The 19,530-nt window shown below is 51.0% G+C and overlaps 1 protein-coding gene across 1 annotated transcript in view; it reads left to right on the top strand.

The window, feature by feature from the left end:
• The window catches only part of PTPRS (protein tyrosine phosphatase receptor type S), a 132,125-nt gene extending 119,225 nt beyond the window's left edge, over positions 1-12,900 (top strand). Inside the window, exons 23-34 of the mRNA XM_064280341.1 lie at positions 547-644; positions 730-853; positions 1,334-1,509; positions 1,585-1,704; positions 3,276-3,430; positions 3,788-4,073; positions 4,971-5,149; positions 5,844-5,970; positions 6,118-6,243; positions 10,576-10,730; positions 10,881-11,016; positions 12,078-12,900. Coding sequence (XP_064136411.1) covers positions 547-644; positions 730-853; positions 1,334-1,509; positions 1,585-1,704; positions 3,276-3,430; positions 3,788-4,073; positions 4,971-5,149; positions 5,844-5,970; positions 6,118-6,243; positions 10,576-10,730; positions 10,881-11,016; positions 12,078-12,146 — 1,751 coding nt within the window. The 3' untranslated portion in view covers positions 12,147-12,900. The remainder of the gene's footprint in view (positions 1-546; positions 645-729; positions 854-1,333; positions 1,510-1,584; positions 1,705-3,275; positions 3,431-3,787; positions 4,074-4,970; positions 5,150-5,843; positions 5,971-6,117; positions 6,244-10,575; positions 10,731-10,880; positions 11,017-12,077) is intronic.
• The last annotated feature ends 6,630 nt before the right edge of the window (positions 12,901-19,530 follow it).

Raw genomic sequence — 19,530 nt, 5'->3', positions numbered from 1 at the left:
CTGCAGGGTAAGGGAGGTCATCATTCCATCTGCCAAGTGGGAGCGATGAGTCTTGAGAGTCCAGAGGTAGATGGGGAGCCCCTCCAACACACACACACCCTGTGTCTCCTCCAATCCCTCGATTCCTCCACTCCCCGAGGGGCAGTGAAGGGTGTCAGCCCCCGCCCCACCCCAGGGGTGCCCCAGGCAGGATTCCCGAAGGCCAGCCGGCTGTATCTGCTTCATCCATTTCTGTCCCACCCACCTGCTTCTCGCCACAAGGCACGGGAGCTTCAAGGCCTCCAGGGTACCCTTCCCCGGCCATCTGGGTTGGGCACACTGGGACGGGAGGACGCCACTCCACCTGGGAGCAGCAGCCACAAACCCACCTTCAGCCCCAGCCCCAACGTGAGCTGCCCGAGCCTTCCTCCCGCTGGCCCGTCCGCCACACCCTCTGCCACGGCCTCCTAACCGCAGCTCCATCGCAGACTCACACTGTAGAGCGGCCCTGGCCCTGGCCGGCCCCTGGGTGACCTGCCCTCACTGGCCGATCTGCTGTTCCCGCAGGCATGCTCAGCCACCCGCCAATCCCCATCGCAGACATGGCAGAGCACACGGAGCGCCTCAAGGCCAACGATAGCCTCAAGCTCTCCCAGGAGTATGAGGTGAGCTGGCCCATCACCCACCTGCCTGCCCGGCCCCCAAGCTCCCCGACACCCACCCTGACACTCGTCTCCCCTCTCCCCACAGTCCATCGATCCGGGGCAGCAGTTCACATGGGAACATTCCAACCTGGAAGTGAACAAGCCCAAGAACCGCTACGCCAACGTCATCGCCTACGACCACTCCCGCGTCATTCTCCAGCCCATCGAAGGTAGCGGTGTGAGGGGACCCCAGGAACCCACACCCTCCTCCCGACCCTGGGGCAGGGCTAACGTGGACAAACCAGGGAGCAGGTAGGGAAACTGAAGCCTAGTTCTGGTCACAGGCATAGTCCAGCTCCAGCCAGAGGCCACCAGGAATCTTTAGGCATGTATTTAGCTGATGGCTACTGTCCATAGCATCTATCCATCTGTCTTTCTACATCAGTGGTTCTTTATCAGCACAGTTGTGTCTCCCAGGGGACATTAGGCGATGCCTGGAGAGACATTTTTGGTTGTCACAACTGGGCGGTGGGAAGGGTGCTATGACATCAAGTGGGCGGAGCACCCTACATTGCACAGGAAGGCCCCAAACCAGAGAAGGATCCAGTCCTAAACATCACCAGTGCCGACGGGGAGAGACCCTGAGGTCCATGCTTGGGGCCACAGCGGAGTGCCCCCCATCAGCCCCTGGCCTCTCACCCCGGCTGCAGGTATCGTGGGCAGCGACTACATCAATGCCAACTACGTGGATGGCTACCGGCGGCAGAACGCATACATTGCCACTCAGGGCCCGCTGCCTGAGACCTTCGGCGACTTCTGGCGCATGGTGTGGGAGCAGCGCTCGGCCACCATTGTCATGATGACACGGCTCGAGGAGAAGTCACGGGTGAGGCACGGCCCCCCGCCCCTGAGCCCCCAACAGCCCCGTTACCTGCTCACGCCCTGGTCTCACCCGCTGCAGATCAAATGTGACCAGTACTGGCCCAACCGTGGCACAGAGACCTATGGCTTCATCCAGGTCACGCTGCTGGACACCATCGAGCTGGCCACGTTCTGTGTGCGGACCTTCTCGCTACACAAGGTGGTCACCCCAGGGCTGGGGGGTGTGGGGAGACAGGGGCCCTGGATTCTGCCCTGGGAGCTCCCTACGGGACAGACGGATGGCCCAGCGCATCCATGTTCTCAGGCAGCCCCCTTCATAGATGGGGGAACTAAGGCTCAGGGGCGACTCTTATCCCCAGCCATGGCAGGAAGACATAGCCAGCAGAGCCTAGCTTGCATTGCGCCTATCTTTGCTCCTTGCCTTCAGTCACACCCAGCCCCCAACCCCATTTGCCCTCTGACCTTACCTGGCCTAATGCCCAAGAGCGCAGTCACCAAAAATCAAAACACACACACAAGATCTTCCCCTAAAACAGGGTCAGGTCCTCCAGTGTCAAGCACAGGGTGGGGAACCAAGCTGATGAACAGGTGGTGGCTGCTGGGTGCCATCGAGTCAATTTCTACTCATAGCCACCCCATGTGACCAAGTAAAACTCCCCATAGGGGCTCTTAGGCTGTGATCTTTACAGGGGCAGCTGGGTGGGTTTGAACTGCCAACCTTTCAGTTAGCAGCCAAGTGCTTTGCCATTGCACCACCAGGGTTCCTTAGATGAACAGGAGGTAAGAATTCTCCGTTCATTCATCCTTCACTCGGTACACATTTATTAAGCACCAACTGTGTGCCAGGCTCCAGTTTGGCTTTAATCTAAGCACCAGTACACAGTAGGGACCAAGACAGACAAAATGCCCTGCTTTTGTGTAATTCACAGCCTAGCAGGCAAGACACGATTTATACATAACAAAAAATCTTACAAGTAGGTATCAGAGGTGAGGGAGGAATCATGGGGAGATCTGAGGGAGGGGTGACCCAGACAGAGGGAACAGCCTGTGCAAAGGCCCTGAGGCAGGACCAGGCCTGGTCAGTTGGAGGAACAGCGAGGAGGCCAGTGTGGCTGGAGCAGAGTGAGCAAGGGAGAAAAAGGAGGAGATGGGTGAGGCCATGCAGGGCCCCGGGGGCTGCAGGGAGGACTTGGGCTTTTACCCAAGGGAGGTGGGAGCCCTGGAGGGCTGAGGGGAGAGAAGAGACGGCCCCTGACTCAGGTGCTTAGGGGTGCCCTCTGGCTGCTGTGGGAGAACAGACTGGGTGGGGGAGGGGGAGGGCAGGAGTGGGTGGCCAGGTGGAGGTAACTGCACTGTCCAGGCAGGCAGTGATGGGGCTGGACCAGGTGGAGGTAGAGGAGGAGGGAAATGGGTGGATTTTGGGTAGAATTTGAGGCAGAGCTGAGCATATTGGCTAATGTGTTGGATAAGAGGAGAGGGTAAGAGGGGGAATTGAGGGCGACCCCCAGGTTGTGGCCCGATGCCTAGAAAGCAGAGCTGCCCTCAGCTGAGAAGGGGAGGCAGGAGAGGAGGATTTTAGGGAAGGTCAAGCACCCTTTTGACCGTGTTGAGTGTGCAACCCCTGAGGCACCCACATGGAGACATCCGGGCGGCTGGACACTGAGTGGGAGTTCAGGGGGTGGCCGGTCAAGGTGTGAACTTAGGCATCATCTGCACATGGGTGGCCAGCAGAACGTGGTGGTGACCAGTGGTGTCATTGTGGCCCCCTAGAATGGCTCCAGTGAGAAGCGCGAGGTCCGCCAGTTCCAGTTCACGGCATGGCCAGACCACGGGGTGCCTGAGTACCCAACGCCCTTCCTGGCATTCCTGCGGAGAGTGAAGACGTGCAACCCGCCCGACGCTGGACCCATCGTGGTCCACTGCAGGTGAGCCCAGGCACTGCCCACCTCTGCCCTGCACCGGCCCCTCCCACTCCAGCCCTGCCCACCCTCAGTCCTGGGCCAGCTGCTCCCACCTCGCCCTCCACAGCCACTGTTAGGCCCCGCCCACCCTGCCCTCTACACCCCAACCTCTGGCCCTGCCAGGCCCACCCCACTAGCTCTGGGTCCATCCAGCATACCCAGCCCACCCTCTGCCCCACCTACTCCAGCCCCGCCTAGGTCCCAATCGGGGGGTTCTCCTCACTTCTCAGCCCTGCCTTGACCACCGTGCCCCAGGGCCTGGCCCACCCATCCTCCAGACCCTTCCCAAGCCCGAGCACCCAACGCCCCGTTGCCCCGCAGCGCCGGCGTGGGCCGCACGGGCTGCTTCATCGTCATCGATGCCATGCTGGAGCGCATCAAGCCAGAGAAGACAGTGGACGTGTACGGCCATGTGACGCTCATGCGGTCCCAGCGCAACTACATGGTGCAGACGGAGGACCAGTACAGCTTCATCCACGAGGCCCTGCTCGAGGCCGTGGGCTGCGGCAACACCGAGGTGCCCGCCCGCAGCCTCTACGCCTACATCCAGAAGCTGGCCCAGGTGGAGCCCGGCGAGCACGTCACCGGCATGGAGCTGGAGTTCAAGGTGCAGAAGGGGGTGCTGGGCGGGCCTCCCAGGGGGCGGAGACTGGGGGGGCGGGTGCCCACGGCTCCCCTTCCACCACTAGCGCTCGGGCTGAAATCAGGCCTCGGGTGGCTTTAACGAATAAAAATTTGTTCTCACAGTTTAGGAAGCTAGAAGTTCAAATTCAGGGTGCCAGCTCCCAGGGGGTGGGGGGGGGGGTGGGGGGCGGGGGAAGGCTTTCTCTGTCCACTCTGGGGGAAGGTCCTTGTCTGTTTTCAGTTTCTGTTCCTTATTTGTTGGCAGTCTCCACCTGGCCTGTATTTTCCCCTCAAATTGTGCTTGCTTGCTTAATCTGGTCTTTTTATATCTGAAGAAATTTGACTTAAGACACACCCTACACAAATACTGCCTCATTAACACAGAAAAGAAAACCTTATTCCAATAGAGTGATAACCACAGGTATAGGGATTAGATTTCACAACATGTATTTTGGGGTGCCCTGCTGGTACAGTGGTTAAGCACTTCGCTTCTAACCAAAAGGTCAAGAGTTTAAATCCACCAGCCGCTCCTTGGAAACCCTATGGGACGGTTCTACTCTGCCCCATAGGGTTTCTATGAGATGGAATTTTTTTTTTTTTTTTTTTGGTATTTTGAGGGGAGGGAGCCCTGGTGGCACAGTGGTTAAACGCCCTGCTGTTAACCTTAAGGATGGTGGCTCGAACCCACCAGCCACTCTGCAGGAGAAAGATGTGGCAGTCTGTTCCAGTAAAGATCACAGCCTTGGAAACCCTATGGGGTGGTTCTGCTTTGTCCCATAGAGTCACTATGAATCAGCGGCAATGGTTTTTTTTTTGTGGGGGAAGACACAATTCAATCCATAGCAGCTGTCCTGATGATGTCCTTCCCCTGTCCCCACAGCGGCTGGCCAACTCCAAGGCCCACACTTCCCGCTTTATAAGTGCCAACCTGCCTTGTAACAAGTTCAAGAACCGCCTGGTGAACATCATGCCCTACGAGAGCACGCGGGTGTGTCTGCAGCCCATTCGGGGTGTGGAGGGCTCCGACTACATCAACGCCAGCTTCATCGATGGCTACAGGTGCCTCCCCCCAGCCACCGCACGGCCCCAGAAGGGTCTCAGCCTGACCCACAAGCAGCCTCCAGTCCTGTGTGGGTCCAGAGCTGGGCAGAGGGAGCTGAGGCCGTGCCTAAACCAGTGTTCTCACCCGGGGCGATTCTGCCCACTGGGAGATGTTGGGCGATATCTGGAGACATTTGTGGTTGTCACAGCTACAGAGGGGAAAGGTGTTACTGGTGTCGAGTAGGCGGAGACCAAGGATGCTGCTCAATGTCCTACAGCACACAGGCTCCCCAGCCCAGAGAAGGGTCTGGTCCCCATGTCCACAGTGCCAGGTGGAGAGACCCTGGCCCGGTGGAGGGCAGAGGCCTGGAGATGAGAACTCGAACCATGCAAAAAAATTGAAAGTAGTTGAATGGTGCTCAAAGGGAGTGGTGGGAGAAGGTGGGATAGGTCAGTGGTCAGAGTCTCACAGCTTTGTCAAGTGGTTTGGCATTCATCCTGAAGCTGATGGTTCCCCGTGTGCAAAATGGGGCCACTGTGAGGGTTGGCCAAGATGGGCAATGGCAGCCGTTCTGGGGAGAGTAGGTGGGGATGGCTACTGTGGAGTCCTGGCTTGGTCCTGACCAGCCCAGTGGCTTTGGGCTGCTGGTTCCATGGGGGCCTGGGCCTCAGTCTCCGCAGTGGCCCCAGGCTCACACGCATCGCCCTGCAGGCAGCAGAAGGCCTATATCGCGACACAGGGGCCACTTGCAGAGACCACAGAGGATTTCTGGCGTATGCTGTGGGAGAACAACTCTACCATTGTAGTCATGCTGACCAAGCTGCGCGAGATGGGCCGGGTGAGTGGGTGTTGCGGGGGTGTATGCTGTGGGAGGACAACTCCACCACCGTGGTCGTGCTGACCAAGCTATGCAAGATGGGGTGGGGGGACAGGGGACGGGATGGGACTAAAACAGGGCTGACTGCAGGTGCCATCTGCTCTACAGGAGAAGTGTCACCAGTACTGGCCGGCCGAGCGCTCCGCCCGCTACCAGTACTTCGTGGTGGACCCCATGGCGGAATACAACATGCCTCAGTATATCCTCCGGGAGTTCAAGGTCACAGATGCCCGGGTGAGTGTGGGGACAGATTGCTAGGAGGGGCTGGAGCCGCACCAGCCTCGAAAGTGTGCTTAACAATTCCCTTAGTGGTCTGGAGAGAGCTTCCCTGGTTGGTGGAAGAAGCAAAGGCCTGGAAGTCAGAATAACAGGGGCTGGGAGGAAGAGGAGTGAGTTGACTAGCTGGCCAATCACTCTAACCACCAAGTAGATGGAAGAGCTGGCCACATCCCTACAGTGACCCTGTAGTGTCCCTACGGGAGCATGTATGAGACAACTCACTAGGGAATGTGGCTTAAGTGGGTAGGGCGTTTCCCTGGAGGCAACAACCTGTGGCTTGAGGAAGAGGGTGGTGGCAGAGGCTGGAGGTGAGGTGGGGGAGATTTATGAGATTAATAATGATGAGTGGTGGAAGAGGGGATGAAAAAAGATGGCGAACAATGAGAATGGAAAGTGGACAGTATTGGGTGGTAGGAGAAGGGAGGATGATTGATAAAACTTGCCAGTGGAAGGTGGTCCCATTGGGTGACAGAGGATCCAAGTTAATGGTGGGAGAGGAGGCTAGAGGATACAGGGGTGGGATGATAGAAGATGGGGAATGTCAGCGAAGATGACACCAGTGCATGGTGAATTCAGTCTGACAAGTGAACAGCAGTAGTGCTGAGTGGTACAAGATGGCGCCACTGGGTTGGGGAAGGGTAAACGTCGAATGTCAGGGGATGGAAGATGGTATTGTTGGATAGTGATGGAGGGTAAACGGGTGGCAGGAAGATGGGACTGAACAATCGGAGAATGGGTCTCAGAGGATGAGAGTGCCAATAGAACATGGTACTTGGCGTCAGTGAAGGGAGACGAGTTATTTGTGGTGAATGAGGAAGATGGGATAGAAGTAGGGGCACATGTTTGTGGAGAAAAGCAATGGAAAATGCCTTTGAACAGTGAAGGCTGATGAACCGTCAGTGGTCAGTGGCAGAACACAGTGCTGTTGGGTGGCGGAGGATGGAGAACATCAGGGTGAGATGACACCACTGGATGGCAAACGGTGGTAGAGTATAGAGTATAATGATACTGGATGGTGGCATTTTGATGGTGGAGGATGTGATTGGAAAAGAGCAGATGGTGGTGAAGAGTACCATTGGACCCTGAAGGGTGGAAGATGTCAGAGGACGACGGTGGGGGAAGGATGGGACTGGAGAAAGGAGTGGTTGAGGGGGGTCGCGGGGTGGATAGAGAAAGTCAAGGATGATGAGTTGCCAGTGGTGGGTGATGGGATTTGGGAGGAGGTGGTGGTGGGATGGTGCTTGGTGCTCTGAGATGGTCCATGATACAGAGCGGAGGATGACAGAGCATCACGGTGACGGACAAAGGGACCAAGAAGGGGAGGTTGGGTGGCAGAGGACAGAGAATCTCAATGGAAAGCTGCACACTGGGATGGTGCTAGATGGAGGGTGGGATTGGAGGTGTGGAGAGAGAGGAATGGTTGGGTGCTGGGCGATGGACAGTGTCTGTGTAAGTTGGCATAATTGAACGGTAAAGGTAGGTTGATGGCGTTGGCATCTACTTCAGTGTTCTAACACTGCTGTAACAGAAACATCCTAAGTGTGTGACGATTAAGAACAGAACTTCATTTTCTCGTAGCTCTGGAATCTAGGAGTCTACACCTCAGCCACGTTGGTTCCTCCTATGAGCCTCTTTCCTAGTTTCTGGCGTCTGTCGGCGATCCTGGGCATCCGTCTTCCCCCCGCGTGTGCCTCTGTGTCTATTCTGCTCTTTTTATAACCCAGAAGGGGTTAGGTTTAGGATCCACCCTACTCTGCTATGATCTCATTAACAGCAAAAGAAAACCACCGTTTCCAACCCGGGTAATATTTATAGGTATGGGGATTAGGATTTCAACACACATTTTGGGGTGACAGAATTCAATCTATAACATTTGACCCTTTGGCCCCCTAAAATTCATGTTTTTCCCACATGAGAAACACATTCGCCCCATCACATCATCCCCAAAAGTCTTAACCCATTCCAGCATCAACTCCAAGTCCAAAATCTCAGAATCCGCTAACTCAGGTGTGGGTGATTGGGTGTGTTGCATCCTGGGGCAGAATTCCCTTCCATCTGTGGAACAGGCACAAGGTAGACATTCCCATTACAGCTGGGAAAAATTGGAGGGAAAGAAGGGGGTCACAGGTACCATCAATTCCAAAACTCAGCAGGGCAAATTTCATTAGCTCTCAAGGCTTGAAAATAATCCTCTCTTCTCCAGGCACATGTGGGCAATGGTCCCTCTCTTCAGACTCTGAGTGTTGACCGTGCTTTCTGGAGTCTGGATGGAAACCCCTTGGCCCTGGGTGTCAGGCCTGCCCAGTCAACTCTGGGTGGCAACACCACTCTTTGAAACTAGGTGGTAGCCCCATCCTTTGAAACTGAGAAAGCAGTGGCCCTGGTCCCCCCACACACACTCAACACCCCCATGCTCCTTATGACAATCCTGCTGGTTTCTGAACTGCTCCCAGGATGGTCCCTTTCTTTTCTTGGAAGACAACAGATGTTCACAACCAAGTAGCTCCACTGGCCCATTTCCTGCCTGTAACATTCCAGCAGGCAGACATCTTCTTTCCTTTCATCTTGTCTTTGTCCCTTTAAGTCTAAGCTGACAGGACTCCTGCTGAGGTTGTTGGATAGATTCACCAGTCACAGGCCTAATCCCTTTAATAAAAAATTTTCACCCTTAGCGAAAGTTCCCAGACAAGCTTTCTCAGTTCATACGACAGAATTTCCCAAATCTTGAAGTTCTGGTTTCTTATTACACAGTTGCTTTCTAAGTCTCTTTCTCCACCCACGTTTTACTATAAGCACCAAGGAGAAGCTGTGCCACCCCGTTAAGAACTTGCTTAGAAATCCCCTCAGCCAAATATGCAAGTCCATCACTTCCAAGTTCTACCTTCCACAAGACACTCAAACATAATTCAGACACAGTCTTTGTCACTTCATAACAAGGATTGCCTTCCCTCTAGCGTCCAATCACTTGTTCACCGTTTTCCTTTTAAAGCCTCACCAGAAGCACAATTAACATCAGTATTTCTAGTAATGTTCTGTTGATGGCACCTGGCACTTTCCCCACAGCTCTCAGTTCTCTCTGAGCCCTCATCAGTGTTGCCTTTAATGTCCATAATCCTACCAGCAGCCTCTTCTGGGCAGTCTCGGTTCTTATGATCAAGTACATCCACATTCTTCCAGCTTTAACCCCGTAAACCAAACCTCTTGCCATCAAGTTGATTCCAACTCATAGGACCCTATAGAACAGAGTAGAACTGCCCCATAGGGTTTCCAAGGAGCAGCTGGTGGATTCGAACTGCTGACTTTTTGGTTCGTAGCTGGCCTCTTCCACATTTTGGTGTTTGTTAGAGCAGCACCACCCCACTCTTGGTACCAAATCCTGTCTTAGTTCTCTACTGCTGCTATAACAGAACTACCACAAGTGGGGGACTTTAAAGAACCGAAATTTATTTTCTCACAGTTCTGATGCTAGGAGTCCAAACGAGAGTCTTAGGCAGCTCGGTTTCTTCTGCAGGCCTCTCTTCTAGACTTTGGTGTCTGCTGGCGTTCCTTGGCATCTGTTTTCCCCTTGTGTCTATTCTGCTCTGTTTATATGACTCAGAAGTGGTTAGGTTTAGGATCCACCACACTCTGATACAGCGTCATTTACATAACAAAGCAAACCCCCTTTTTGGCTCAATCGCTAGAAAAGCGCCTCACGGTTGGTAAAGTAGAAGGTCAGCGAAAATGAGGGAAGCCCTGCCTGGGATGGAATGACACCATGACGGCAACGGTGGACTCAAATGGACCAAGAGTTGTGAGAGTGGCGCAGGAGCAGGCAGCGTCTCGGGCTGTCATACGTAAGGTAGCCGTAAGTCCGAGCCGACTCGGCAGCCCAACTACGACAACCGTTTGACGCAAACATACCATAACTCATGAAGATGACACAGAACCAGGCAACATTTCGTTCTAGTACACGTCATCCTCCCATGAGTGGGGATCGGGTCTACAGCAGCTAGCAGCAACGACGATATTTCCAAACAAGGTCGTATTTCCAGGTTCGGGGGTTAGGATTTCAAGCCTATTTTGAAGGGGACCCAATTCAGTTCATAACAGCATCCTTGGGCGCTAAGGATAGGATTGGAGCATCTCAATGGAAGGTAGTCCACTAGATGAAGGGTGTTGAGCTGCATAGTGGATGGGGGCAATGTGTGACGGTGTGATTAGGGAATGGGGAAGGGTGGAGGGGACAGCAACACAACCTTGGCCAGCACTGGTGATGGTGGTCAGACTGGACTCTGCCCATTCCAGGACGGCCAATCCCGGACCGTCCGGCAGTTCCAGTTCACGGACTGGCCGGAGCAGGGTGTGCCAAAGTCGGGGGAGGGCTTCATTGACTTCATCGGCCAAGTGCATAAGACCAAGGAGCAGTTCGGCCAGGACGGCCCCATCTCTGTCCACTGCAGGTGAGTGCCCCCCACCCCCACCCCCGTTCCCTAGCCCCTTGCCTGGCTGGGGAAACTGTGACCCAGCAGGGCCAGCCCCAGGCTCTTTCAGTCCCTGGGGAGTTGGGCCACCCGCTGGGGTGCCCACTCTGACCGCTGCATTCCCCACAGTGCCGGCGTGGGCAGGACGGGCGTCTTCATCACGCTCAGCATCGTGCTAGAGCGGATGCGGTACGAGGGCGTGGTGGACATTTTCCAGACGGTGAAGATGTTGCGGACCCAGCGGCCGGCCATGGTGCAGACAGAGGTGAGGGCAGGCAGGGGGAGGCACCCCTGCCACCCTGAGCCTCGGTTTCTTCCTCTGGGAGATGGGGGGGCAGCCTCTCTGGGCTCTTGAGGTTGGCAGGCCCTCAGATACTTCCGAGATTGGAAGAGGGGTGTTAGTCAACCCTTTTGACACGTGGGAGGCCCCGGGCGGTGCAAACGGTGAATAGAGTTGGCTGCTTACAAAAAGGTGGGAAGTTGAAGTGTCTCAGAAGAAAGCCCTGGCAATCTGCTTCCAAAAGGTCAGAGCCATTGAAAACTCTATGGAACACAGTTCTGCTCTGACACGTGTAGGGTCGCCATCAACTTAATGACAACTGGTTACTGGTTTGGACCCATGAGTAGACTGAGGTCCGGAGCCAAGAAGTGTCACTAGCTGTGACAGGGATGAATCCTTCCCAGCCACCAAGTCGTGGCAGGTTCACAGCTGAGCCAGGACCCTGCCCTGGGCCTTACTGGTGGAACGGCCACAGGTGCTAAAGCTCAGCCCCTTCTTGATGTACAAATGGGAAAATGTACAGAGGCCCAGAGTAGGGAGTGACTTCCCTGGGCTTGCCTTCATGTAAGGCATATTTAACACCATCCTCAGAGCTCATCGTCTTTGGGGAGACAGAGTCACAGACTCCCAGCCCCAAGGGGACGCCAGAGCCCCAAAGTCATGAAAGATGAGGAGGGTACTTCAGGCAGGGGGCCCAGCCTCTGCGAAGGCAAGGAGGTGTGAAGCTGCCCACTGTATTTGGAGGCCCCCAGAGAGTGCCTTGGAGCCCTGGTGGCACAGTGATTAACAGCTCAGCTGCTTTCGGTCAGCAGTTCAGATCCACCAGGTGATCCTTGGAAACTCTATGGAGCAGTTCTACTCTGTCCTGTAGGGTTGCTATGAGTCGGAATTGATGGGAACAGGTTTGGTTTTTTAGAGAGTGCCTTGGGGGCTGAAGGGGCCACCTGTAAGAGATACGTCCGTGGCCCAGGAGCCTGAGGGCCATCAGGAGCCCTGGGAGGTGTTAGAGCAGGGGCGGCACTAACGGAGCTCCCCCACCCTTCCAGGACGAGTACCAGTTCTGTTACCAGGCGGCACTGGAGTACCTCGGGAGCTTTGACCACTATGCAACCTAAAGCCATGGCACCCCCGGCCCAACTCCGCCGGCCCCAGACGCCTCTGCCCATGCCGGATGGGCCCTGGAGGCCTGGCCCCCAGCGGGCAGGGCAGGAGGAGGCGTCGGTGGTGGCTGCGTCTCAGCACGGTCCCCGGAGATGACGCGGCCCCTCAAGCCCCCTGCACGGCCCCGGCCGTCGCCTTCGAGTACTTGGCACATTCCTCATTTCCTTCCGATTCCAAAACGAGAGGTTCCGGGTGGGGGGTGGGGGGGCAGGGAGCAAACAGGGGTACTCCCCAGAACCAGAGGAGGGCGGGCCGCGGACCCCCTCGCCCTCCTTCCGCCCGGGGCCGCTGGACTTGAGAGGCGGAAATCCGCTTTCTCTTCAGCTCTCAGTGTAACTGTAGCCAGTCTGGTTTTTTTTTAATAGTGTATTTTTTTTCCTTTTTTTTTAAAAAAAGAAACCAACCAACAGACCGCCAGTCGCCAGGTTTAAAATGAACAACTTCGCGTATTCATATTCTGTTTAAAGACAGTCTATTTTTTCACTGTAGACAATTCTTCTATGTGATGGCCGTCGTCCACCAATGCGCCGGGATGGCCCCGTCCGCTTGCTTTTTTCCTTCCATTGGCAGGTGTGCCTCACTCACGTAAGGACAGAACGTTCCTTTGCGCCTTTTTTCTTTTGTTTTTATTATTTTGTTGTTTTTAAATTAAATTCTCAGACATATCAAGTACAGCTCTTCTTTTTTTTTTTTTTTTTTTTAGTTTTTAAATTAAGTTTTCAGACATATCAAGTACAGCTCTGAGGGTGGGCCAGTGAGGGGGGCTTGGGGGAATCTGGTCCCCAAGCAGCCACAAGGACACTGCCGCAGGAAAGACCGCAGCGGCCGCCAGAGCCCCTGTCTCCCACCCCCGAGGAGGGGGCCGAAGAAAACGGAGAGGTTCCCGCTTCCTTGGGGAGAGGGGGCTGTGGGCTGCCCTGGATCAGGGACCCTTCCTCCTGGGACTGTGGGGCAGTTTGGGGGCAAAACCGGATGGGACCCCCCCCCCCCAAAAAGCAAGTGAGTTTTTCTCTTTGTACAAGAGCAAATCTACCGTTGCTTTCCACACTGTTTATTCAAACGGAAGCAGTTGGGTGGTTTTCCCACCTCTGTGTATGTAGATATATTGACTTTGTATTAAAGGAAAATTGTCCGACCCCTGCCGGCGGTAGCATCTTTTTTGTACCCCCAACCTGTCCTGTCACATCCCTGGGGTGGGCGGGTGGCTGGAAGCTGGCTCTCACTTAGTGGTGCACATTAAACGGTGCTCTAAGGAGTTGGCCCAGAGAGGTGGTGCTGCCCTTCCCAAGGTCAAACGGCAAGTAAGTGACCAAGATGGGGTTTGAACGTGGAACCCTAAAGATCCAGAACCTGAGTTCTGGCCTTGCAGGGGCTGCCTCATCTTTTTGCTGATAATAGTGCAATAATTGAGTGTCTAGAGTGGAGTAGGCCCTCTGAGATGGAGACTTATCAGTCCAGTCTACAGATGAGGAAACTCAAGCTCAGAGAGGGTCAGGCACCATCCCAAAGTCACACAATAAGTATGAGTTAGAGCTGGGATTTGTACCCCAGTCAGTCTTACCCACTGCCACAAACACCACACCAGGCTGCCTCCTCCTCAAGCTCTGGACCCCCCTCTGAGCCAAAGTCCACCCTTGGGGGAGGGAGAGTCATGTTGTCTACACCCTTGTCTGATTCCTTTCCCCCTCTGGCAAAGGAGCCAGACATAGGGCAAAAGATGCCTCCCAAGGTTACAGAGAAGCTCCAGGGACAAGAGGGGTGGTCTTAAGCCAGAGGTGCAGCCCAGGAAAGAGTGGGGCTACACCTTTTAGAAACCAGCACACCAAGCAGTCAAAAGAGTGAACATAAGAGATGTGACTAATACTATTAATAAGCTTAGTGAAATAGATTTAGCAAACACTATATCCCCCCAAAATTCTAACACACATAGGGAATATTTGTAAAAAGCAACAGTGAAGAGCTTCACAAATTCCAGGAAACAAATATCAGATAAGATGGTCCTGATCTGGGCCCAGAGGAATAGATGCTGCAATAAGGTTAGCCATCCCTGAAAAGACCTATAACCACAAATTTCAAAACATGTTTCTAAATAAGACATGGGTTAAAGATGGAATCAATAGAAATTAACAGTTCTTAAAACTGGATAGTAATTATTCAGATAGCACATTTAGTACATTATGAAATGAAACCTGTGGGATGCAGCCAAATTAGAACCCAGAGGAAGAATCATAGCCTGGAACCCATATTATTAGGGGAAAAAAAATGAAAGTAATTACACGTGAAAACAACCAAGCTTTCAATTCAAGTAACTAGAAAAGAATAAGAGAACCCAAATGAAATAAAGACAGATTGAACATCAGTCAATTCTAATTGGGCACTTTTGTGGTTGTTCTCTTGCATTAACAAAATCCAAAACTATCTTAAGCAGGTAATTCTTGGGCAAGTACTATCAAGGAAAAAAGAGTATAAATAACACCAGGAAAGCCAGAAAAAATGTACATAAACTGTAAATGGAGGTATTTGTTAAGCTGTAAGATGAGTGTTGGGGGCCAAAGAGGAAACTGACTGGAGAGGGACAGTGGGGAGCAATGGCAGAACTGGAGTTAAAATCTCTTCCCCACTTCCATGGGATAGTGGGAAGGGCAAGTAGTGAAGAGGGAAAAAGATGGAGAAGGACCATGTAGGGACTACATTTAACAGCCCCTGAGTTCTGAATTCAAAAATTGGAGGGAGATGGAAAAAAAGAGGAAGAAGGAAAGTCAGGACTAGGAGGAAGAAATGGAGTGTGTAGCTAATTGCCTCCATGAACAACTGCCTCTTTTGCCATGAGACCAGAAGAACTAGACAGTGCCCGGCTACCATTACTGAATATTTTGATTGAAGATTCTATAGAATTCTGATCAAAAGGGGGGGAAATATGGAACAGAATTTCAAATTCTGATGGAATCCAGACATTCTGGGGCCATCAAGGCTGGTGGAACCCCCAAAACTGTTAAACCAAAAATATCCCCTGAAGGTTTCATTAAGCCAAGCAATAGTTTAGCTTAACAGTAAAGAATGTCTGCCGTGAACTATATGGGATCAAATTGACAACAGCAATTCAGAAGATTAGATAACATTAGGGGGAGGAACAATTCAGAAAAGGAGAATGAGAATGGTTGTACAACTTGAAGAATGTAATCAATGTCACTGAATCGTACGTGTAGAAATTGCTGAATTGGTGTATGTTCTGTGTATATTAATAACAACACACACATGAAAAATTCTTAAAACCATTTCTTTGTAACAGATTATGGGGTAAAGGGGTCAGTAAAGTGAGACTCTGACCCAGGCTTGGTTTTACCTGAGCCATCCAAGACTTTAAAAACAGGCTACTCTACCTGGAAAGGTCTTATTTGATTCTCGAAGACGAGTCCAAAAGTTTCCTCTAAGAAGGCATCCCTTATTTCCCTCCTAGGCTGCCTCAGCCTCAGGTCCATCCCTCTAGCCAAACCCCAGTCCCACTGAACTTGGAATGTCTGAATAAGGGTCTTTGACCCATGCTCTCTTCACTGGAAACTGGACAAAGGATCACCAGGAAAAGGCAGTGTAGTGTGTACGTGATCCTCAGCACTGTGGTTCAGCCTGTGATCCTCGTGGCTGGGGTGGGGGTAGGTGGTGGCAGGCAGGGGAATATCTGGAGACTTTTAGAAGAAGGGGGCCCTAAGAAATTGACTCAACCCACAGATATGACCATCAAGACTCTTGAGCATCTACAATTGCCTTGGCCTTACCACGGAATACCATACATCCATCCCATTTATTGAGCACACCTTTTATACTGTATGTTTGGCTCACACAATCTCATTTAATTCTTCCAACAATGCACCATTGGACAGATGAGAAAACTGAGGCTCAAAGGACTCAAGTCTCTTACACAAGATGACACATGGTAGGTGATGGAGCCTGGACTTGGGCCCAGGTCTTCCCATCTCCAGAGGCCTTAGAGAGGGAGTTAAGGCATCTGCAAGTTTTGCCTCCCCATGGTCAGCATCAGCAGCACATAGCAGCCCCAGGACAGAAGGGACAGAGCCTAGAGCAGAGCCTCATCCCTACCACCAAAGTTCTGCTAGGGGCCAAGGCCTCTGAGTCCTCTGAAGATGCAAACGCCCTGGATGATTACAGACTCTGTCCCTAACAACATGACTTAAAAATGTTTAAAGCACTCATCTACCTTGAGACCAGAAGAACTAGATGGTGCCCAGCTACCACGACCGACCATTCTAATTGGGGCTACAATAGATGGGCCCTGATAGAATGAGAGAAAAATGTAGAACAGAACCTCTAATTCCTTAAAAAAAAAAAAAAAAAAACTGACCTACTGGACTGGTTGAGACTGGATGACTCCCTGAGACTATTGCCCAGAGATAATCTTCAAATCTTAGACTGAAAATAACCCCTGGGGTCACCTTGTAGCTAAATAAAAAATTGCCTCAAAAAATAAAGAATATCATCCCTGAGTACTGTGTTCCTTCAAAAAAATTATTTGTATGAGACCAAACGGTCAACAATTACTTAAAACAAAGTTGAGAAGGTAAGGGGCCAGGGAAACTAGATTAGTGGAGATGGAACACCCAAAACAGAATAGTGAGAATGTTCATGCATTGTGAAGGGTGTAACCAATGTCACTGAACAACTTGTGTAGAAATTGTTGAATAGGAACCTAACCTGCTGTGTAAACCTTTACCAAAAACACAATGAAACATTATTTTTAGAAAGAGAGAGAACATAAACACACAAAATGTTTAAAGCAAAAATATCCCAAAAAGAAATGGACAGAACCACAGTTGTGCTAGGAGACTGAGCCTAACTCTCAGAAACTGAAAGGCCGAGCAGACAAAATAATAAGGGTCTCAAGGAGATGAAAAATGCAGTAGCAAATTTGATCAAATAGGCACATGTAAGACTTTTGTGCATTTATAGGGGCTGGGGGAGGGAAGATACAGAATACATTCTTTCCAAACACTTGGAGCCATCACAAAAATGGACCAAGTAAGGAGCCCTGGTGGAACAATGGTTAAGCATTCAGCTGCTAAATGAAAGGCCAGTGGTTCAAACCCACCAGCAGCTCCGTGGAAGAAAGACCTGGTGATCTGCTCCCATAAAGATTACAGCATAGAAGGCCCTATGGAGCAGTTCTACTCTGTTGCATAGTTGCTATGAGTCAAAAATCGAGAACACCCAACAACATTAGAACACAAAGGAAAGCTCAATATTCAGACCTCGCTTACCATACACAATGCAATATAATTATAAATCGATGACATAGCTCCTGGAATCCATATGATTGGAAATGTTGAAACATAAATTGCGAGGTATTTAAAACGGAATGACGAGAGCATGGCAAATTAAAACCTGTGGGATGTAACCAAATTTATGTACCCAGAGCTAAGTTTAAAATCTTAACTACATTTATAGGGGATGGGGGAGGGAGGATTCTGAATATAAGTGAAATGAGCAGCTAAAGCAGTACTCAGAGGTAAAGTTGTAGCCATATATGAATTTATGAGGAAAACAAATTCATTAAGCTTTCAAGCATTTACAAAAAGAACCAAGAAACCCAAGGAAATCCACAGGAAAACATTATCAAAATCAGGCGTTAGTGAAATAGAAAAGTATGGCAGCATCAACAACAAACAGTAGTGAGAAACCACATGGTCCCTTTAAGATTTTGCTTAGAAGTCTCCTCAGCCAAATATCCACGTTCTTCACTTACAAATTCTACTTTCCACAAAACATTCAAACATAATTCAGACAAATTATTTGTCACTTTATGGCAAGGATCATTTTTCCTCCAGTGTCCAATCACATGTTCGTTATTGCCTTTTAATGCCTCACCAGGAGCACGTTTAACATCCACATTTCTGGCAACATTTCATTACTGGTGATAGAAGCTTTCTCTACAGGGTTCCTATTTCTTTTTGAGGCTGCATCAGAATTGCCCTTAATATCCACAATTCTATCAACAGCCTCTTCAAGGCAATCTAGGCTTTTACTATCAAGCACATCAAAATTCCCCCAGCCTGTACCCATTACCCATTGGCAAAACCACTTTCACAGTGTAGGTATTTATTAGAGCAGCACCCCACTCTCTTGCAACAAATTCGATCTTAATTTCCTAATGCTGTTATAACAGAAATACCACAAGTGGGTGGCATTAAAGAACAGAAATTTATTTTCTTATAGTTCTGGAGGCTAAATGTCCAAGTCAGGGTCTCAGCTGTGGCAATTCCTTCCTTGTTCTCAGCCCCACGTGTTCGTTGGTTTCTCTGTGAAACTCACATGGTGTCTGTATTCCCCCGGGTATCTGTGTGTCTTTGTATCTATGCTGTTCTTTATATGATTGATTGATTAGATTAGATTGCCTTATGGAAAGTGATTATATTACATTAGATTACATCCACAAATACAGGGGCTCAGATTCTAACACATATTTCATGGGGACACAATTCTATCCATAAGAGGTGGTCAAAGATCTAGCCCCCATTGAAGCTACTTTCCAGATGGTTTTTCAGGTGAGTTTTGCCAAACTTTCAAGGAAGAGATTATATATATCTTTTATAAATTATATCAGAATACAGGAGGGAAGAGGAGAGAGGTGGTACCCAAACTAGACAAAGACAACCCAAGAAGAAAATAAGCCTGCAGACAGGAACCATTCCCAAAGCCAACTATTCAGACAGGGTTTGGACTGGACAATGAGGTAGAAAATGATACCGGTGAAGAATGAGCTTCTTGGATCAAGTAGATACATGAGACCATGTGGGCATCTCCTCTCTGGAGGGGAGATGAGAGGGCAGAGGGGGTCGGAAGCTGGCTGAATAGACAAGAAAAGAGTGAGTGGAGGGAAGGAGTGTGCTGTCTCATTAGGGGGAGAGTGGGAGTAAGGTATATATAAATTTTCATATGAGAGGCTGACTTGATTTGTAAACTTTCACTTAAAGCACAATAAAAAAAAATAGTAAGCCTGTACCACTTATGTGCCTAGATGCCAAAAGGCTAAGAAAGTACTCCTACTCCTCACTTATCAGTCACTGACATTTCACATTTACAACAATAGTAAAAAATCTACTATCTATTTTATGCACTAAGGACGTACCTCTGGCAGTAACAAACACAGAGGTGTGAGGCAGAGTAACACTGGCTGTGATGGTTAAGGTTACATGTCAGCTGGGCTGGTCCATGATTCTGTGTTTTGGCAGTTACATAAAGATGTAATCTGGCAGTTACGTAGTGATATAATTTGGCAGTTACGTAGTGATGTAATCACCCTCCATTTTGTGATCTGATGTGGTCATC

This window comes from Loxodonta africana, chromosome 3 (genome assembly GCF_030014295.1).
Source record: "Loxodonta africana isolate mLoxAfr1 chromosome 3, mLoxAfr1.hap2, whole genome shotgun sequence".
NCBI lineage: Eukaryota > Metazoa > Chordata > Mammalia > Proboscidea > Elephantidae > Loxodonta > Loxodonta africana.
Note: the sequence above shows the minus strand (reverse complement) of the source record. Positions and strands in the feature narration are given on the sequence as shown.